Source organism: Limulus polyphemus, unplaced genomic scaffold (assembly GCF_000517525.1).
Source record: "Limulus polyphemus unplaced genomic scaffold, Limulus_polyphemus-2.1.2 Scaffold5013, whole genome shotgun sequence".
Classification (NCBI taxonomy): domain Eukaryota; kingdom Metazoa; phylum Arthropoda; class Merostomata; order Xiphosura; family Limulidae; genus Limulus; species Limulus polyphemus.
Window position 1 is genome coordinate 2878 of NW_013670623.1, and position 5809 is coordinate 8686.

At 30.0% G+C, this 5809-nt stretch overlaps 1 protein-coding gene across 1 annotated transcript in view; it reads left to right on the plus strand.

Moving 5' to 3' along the window:
- The window catches only part of LOC106471994 (mediator of RNA polymerase II transcription subunit 16-like), a 20440-nt gene that overhangs the window by 1805 nt on the left and 12826 nt on the right, over positions 1 to 5809 (plus strand). The window contains exons 2-5 of the mRNA XM_013932623.2: positions 1072 to 1214; positions 1628 to 1692; positions 3120 to 3248; positions 5262 to 5357. Coding sequence (XP_013788077.2) covers positions 1072 to 1214; positions 1628 to 1692; positions 3120 to 3248; positions 5262 to 5357 — 433 coding nt within the window. The remainder of the gene's footprint in view (positions 1 to 1071; positions 1215 to 1627; positions 1693 to 3119; positions 3249 to 5261; positions 5358 to 5809) is intronic.

Sequence of the window (5809 nt, forward strand, 5' to 3'; positions counted from 1 at the left end):
GCTAAATTAGGGATGGCTAGCGCAGATAGCCCTCGTGTAGCTTTGCGCGAAATTACAAAAACAAAACAAACAAAAACAAAGCAGAAAGTAGAGCTTGCTTACACAGCTAGAAGTAACACAAACCACAAAGACATATAAATGTAGCTTTAACAAGTAACATTTAAAAACAATGATAAACATCTTTTGACCAAAATTTTTACCACATTTTCTCCATCAGTATTTAGTTTTAACTGTACTTAAACAAAAATAAATGCAACTTTATATTTGGAAAATGTCCTTCAGATTAGAAAAATTAAACTGCTCAGAAGAAATGACTGAAAACTAAAGAAAAAATTTTTTATAACTTTTGTTTACTTTATATGAAAACAGGAGGTTGGAGAACAAATATGTGATGTTTAGAATTAATACATGAAGATAATAAAACAATTTGAAAAACTTTGAGTGAGAGGTAGGGAAGAGAAAATAATAACAACAAGAGTAATCAAAATGACAAAAAACAGCAGGCAAAAAAAAACCCCAGAGCCTAGTTTTCAGTTTTTGAGATCTTGTTGACAGATGGAGTGACTGCTCTCCAAAAGCTAGTGTTGTAAGTGAAACTGTAGCTAACTTGTTGACTTATTAAGTTTAACACTTTATATAGAAAATAGAAATACTATTAATCTTTTGGAAAGGAACTTGAATATTAAGAATGAAAGGCATTGTGTTTGTACTGCCCTTTTTTTAGTTATTTTGGAACTTACCATTTAAAAGAAAGATGACTTTTCAACCTAAATTACACAAATAGTATACATATTGTATAGTGCATAGCTGCTCGAAAGGCCTAGTGGTTAAAAGTATGATAGGAATACATTAATACTTGTAAGTTTCTAATATGTGACATATAATAGAGAGAAACCTCAATAACAATGAATGTAGTGATCAAAAAGACATTTTTATCAGAGCAAGTATTTTACAATCTCTCTTGTTTGATTTATACTTACTTTGCTTAGTAAACATATGATGCTATAAGGACACTATTACCTGTCATAATTTCTATGTTTACCTTGAATTATAGATGTATTTATGTTTTAGGGTTGGCGACATCATGCTTCATCGTCATCCAGCTCTCCAGTTGTTGCTGTTGCCACACCCAGACTCTCTATTTATGACATTACACCCCCACCCTCATACATACTTGTGGCATACAAAGATAATGAAATAAAATGCTTTTTCAGGTAAGTTGTATTATTTAAGTTTTATTTTATTCCTCCAACACCTCGCATCATTAAGGATTTTACCGATTCAAGAAGGTGGTGCATGTGGAAGTACTCAAAAATCACTGATTACCAACATTTTTAATGCATGATGATTTTGAAGAGTAGATTTAACATAAGTGATGAAAAAATTTATTTATAATATAGAGATTTGGAATTATATCCGTATATAATTCAGTTAAGAAACTACAAATAAAATTAAACATTCTAACTTTTAAAAATACACATCTTAAGTAAATTCATTTGTATACCTCTGTATTAAGCTCATCTCTTTTAGATGTATCATTTACATTGTTGGGTTTTGGATGTTCAAGTACTTGCATTTCAAACTAAGAACTTGCTGATATGTTTGACATGTGATTCATTTTCCCCAGGGAATCCTTGAGATTGGTGTGTAGTATTAGTGTTAATGCTGTAAGCCACAGGAGGGATGAAATAGGTAAGGAATTTGAAATTTCTCACTATGTACAAACTTGTATAAGCTTTGAGCATTCTAATATATGAAAATGATTAGTTCAATATGGGGAGTGTTTATTCAGTACATGATAAAGTATTTTAAAAATGATTAGTTCAATATGGGGAGTGTTTATTCAGTACGTAATAAATTATTTTATGTACTCAATAAAATATGCCTTCAGTTGTTGATGTAGATTCATAATATGCATGGTACATGTATAATATAACAAAAAGTAAGGGTTTTCTTCACCTTTTTTTCTCCCCACTTAAGTTATTGGTTACCATCTCAATTGCTGATATTGTACTGGAAACTTGTGAAAATGTGGAAAGAAAACCATGCACCTACATTATAATATACAATACAACATTTTACTGTTTTATTCATTCAGAGGGATGTAGAAGTATTTTAGTGTGTGATCTTTCTGCTACTTTATTTAATGACTCTTTTTAACCTAAGAAATGATTTTCATCTGTGCTTTTGTCAATCGAGGTAGTGTGTTTGATATGATCTGAACATTCTTGTTTTGCATCTGTTGTGGACTAAGTCCATACTTTAAACACATACTGCCTAATCCAGCTCAAAAGATGTTTTGTCATCTGTAGTTGTTATTTCATCATTTGATCTGACCATTGTTGTTTCATGTAGTCTGGTATTGTATTGCATGATTTGGTCATTGTGACAGATGTTTTACTTAGGCTTGTGTTATTGCATTCTTTGATCTGAACATTGTTATTTCATGTAGTCTGGTGTTGTTGTATTATATGATTTGATCATTGTTATAGTTTTTTATTTAGCTTGTGTTATTGCATTCCTTGATCTAACCATTGTTATTTCGTGTAGTCTTGTGTTGTATGATACGATCTGATCATTGTTATTTCATGTAGTCTGGTGTTGTATGATACGATCTGATCATTGTTATTTCATGTAGTCTGGTGTTGTATGATACGATCTGATCATTGTTATTTCATGTAGTCTAGTGTTGTATGATACGATCTGATAATTGTTGTTTCATGTAGTCTGGTGTTGTATGATACGATCTGATCATTGTTATTTCATGTAGTCTTGTGTTGTATGATATGATCTGATCATTGTTATTTCATGTAGTCTGGTGTTGTATGATACGATCTGATCATTGTTATTTCATGTAGTCTGGTGTTGTATGATACGATCTGATCATTGTTATTTCATGTAGTCTTGTGTTGTATGATATGATCTGATCATTGTTATTTCATGTAGTTTGGTGTTGTATGATACAATCTGATCATTGTTATTTCATGTAGTCTGGTGTTGTATGATATGATCAATGTGACAGTTATTTTTCTTGTGTTATTACTTGATATAACCTTTGTTATTTTGTGTCTTATAGTTTGGTTTCATCATACATCATTATGTTTTTCTTTGTGCTTCAGGAATGGTACAACATGTGCCTGGGACAACAGTGTCAGACATGCAACTTACTTGGACGGGATCTGCTCTAATAGCAATCAACTCTCTCTCAGAACTTCTTCTCTATAGACTATCACCCATTACAGATCCAGGTAAGTTAACAGTGTGTTAATGCCACTTATATGTTTACTTTATACATCACAAATTCAAATGTTAATTAAAGATAGACCTAAATTTTGTACTATTTCTAATTACTATAAACTCTTCTTTAGAGTAAAAACTAGTCATTGTGGTTTCTTGTTTAGGTTTCAAATCTCACTCAATTCCAATCAAAAAAATACTGCTTTTAAAAACTTGGATAATTTAAATAAGTAACTATGCATAAAAGAAATTGTTTTTTGAGACGTTGACAACTTTTTAAACAAACATTCAGCTCCTGTTTTAGGACTGTCATTAGCTTGATTGAATAAACACAAAAACAACATCTTTGTGTATATTTATAAGATAACACTATATGTTCTAGCTCCAGTTCACGAGATGCGAAATGTGTAACAATGTAATTGTATGGTGATATATTTATTAATCTTATAATCTATAAAACATTCTGATGAAAGAATGAAGCAATTTAGAGTAGTAGAAATTAGAACAAAACTAAGAGTGAAAAAATAGCAAAATAAGTTACAGATAATACTGTAATTACTACATCTATCTTTTTTTTTTGCTCTTCAAATATGATGCGAGTTATACAATCGATGTGTCATATTTGGAATTTAAAGTTGTCAGTATTATATCGGTCATTTTGGCACACACACACGCACACACAGCAGTTGGTCTTTTTTCGTAAACCAATGAATATCATCTTTCTGTGCCGCAAACTGTTTTTATTGTGACTGATTTGTCTTCCACTGATGGAAGTTTGCCATAAATGAGGTAGCACTTAGAGACTTGGTTTTTATTTTTTGTTTTTCCTTGTGTCAGATGTTTCTTCTACAAATTTAAGTTGTCTATAAATCCATTTGATTTAATTAAAATTGTTTTTTATGTTGTTGTTATGATGCTAATTGAGAGTTTATTTTGTATGCAATTTCTTTGTTCTTTCACATGTTGTTATTGTATGTTCTTCCTCCACTTTGAGCAGATACTATATATTTGTTCTTATCTGACATCTTTCTTTGTTAGTTAACTTGTTCCAAGTTATTCATAATTTTAATTTTTGCTCCAAGAAAACTTTTTTACTGCATAATGATTTTGTTGAATCCCAAAAATATTAAATGTTCACTGTCTAGACAGCAGATTATTAGTCCTGTAAACATTCAAAAATAACTTATAGGCTTCTGAAACGTACTTAGTTTTTATTAAACTTGTATCAGAGTATAAAGTAAAAATCAAAGAAAAAGAAAACAGTGTTGTATAAAACAAAGTCTAGATGCAAAATGGAAACTAAACTTCGTATAGATAGATGAGAGTCGATAGATAAACTGTAAATGTTTTCTTTCTTGTGAAATAAATCATGTACTTTCGTTTAAAATGGCAATAGAGTTGTAAATCTTAACTGCCATATTTTATTATACTGTTAGTTATCACTTAAACCTCTTTTGCACTGCATTTTATTTAATTTTAATTTACATGTTTAATTTGCATTTTTTTTTGTAATTTCATTGACCCAAGTTCTAATCAAACACTTTATAATGCAGAATATTTTTTCAAAATTATATTGATGTACTCATGTTTCCTGTGTTACTGAAATGTTATCTTATGACTGATGATAGCACTATGGAAAGAAAAGTTGTTTTTTTTTGTCTATTGGATTTAGTTATTCACATGTGTAAAACTCCAGAAATTCAGTTGGGTTTTAAATAAAAGATTACAGATTTTTTAGAGAGTATAATAACTTTTTGACTAGAATGCAGCAAGTATGAAAGCCAGGTTTTTCTTCAACTCTGAAAATCCATTTGATAAAACTCAGTTTACAAATATTTTTGAGTTCATAAAATTGCAGGTCATGTAATGACAAAAATTACTTTTTCAATTATATTTAATGCAAACATTAAAAAAGTGAATTTTATACAAACAGAGATCGTTGATTATGACTGAAATTCAAACTTTTCACATACAAAATCGCTAGTCTAAAGAAAAATTAAATATTGTTTTATACTCTAACTTAGGGGGTCCTATGAGCACGATCTATGCTGTGACAGTGTTGGAATATTGTTTAATAACAGGAATTGATTGGTGGGATGTGATACTGAGTCTTCGGCCAGGTAAATCAGTCTTATATATATTCATGCCGTTTTAAGTAATCATATATGTAATTACTTCAAAAATAAGAATGTAGAGGTAAATGTGTAAATATTAAGAGTTAAATCCAATATTTTTTTATATTCTTTTCTTATGCAATAAATTAAATAATTAGGTTTAAGCTCTATAAAACTTTTTATTGCATGGAATTTTATTGAGTCGTAAGAGTTCTTACGTGAATAACAAAATGCCTGAGTTATCATACGAGGAGAGATTGAAAAAAGAAGAGTTAGTGGGGATCTGATTGATGAGTTTAAAATTGTAAAGGGAATTGATAGTGTGGATGCATCATCTTTCTTCATACTTAACAGTGAGAATAGTAGGACTATAACTTTTGGCACAGTAAGAGTCATCTTCAACTAAGACAGTTTTATTTTTCTAACAGGGTGGTTGGTCTTTGGAATGGGTTGGCTTT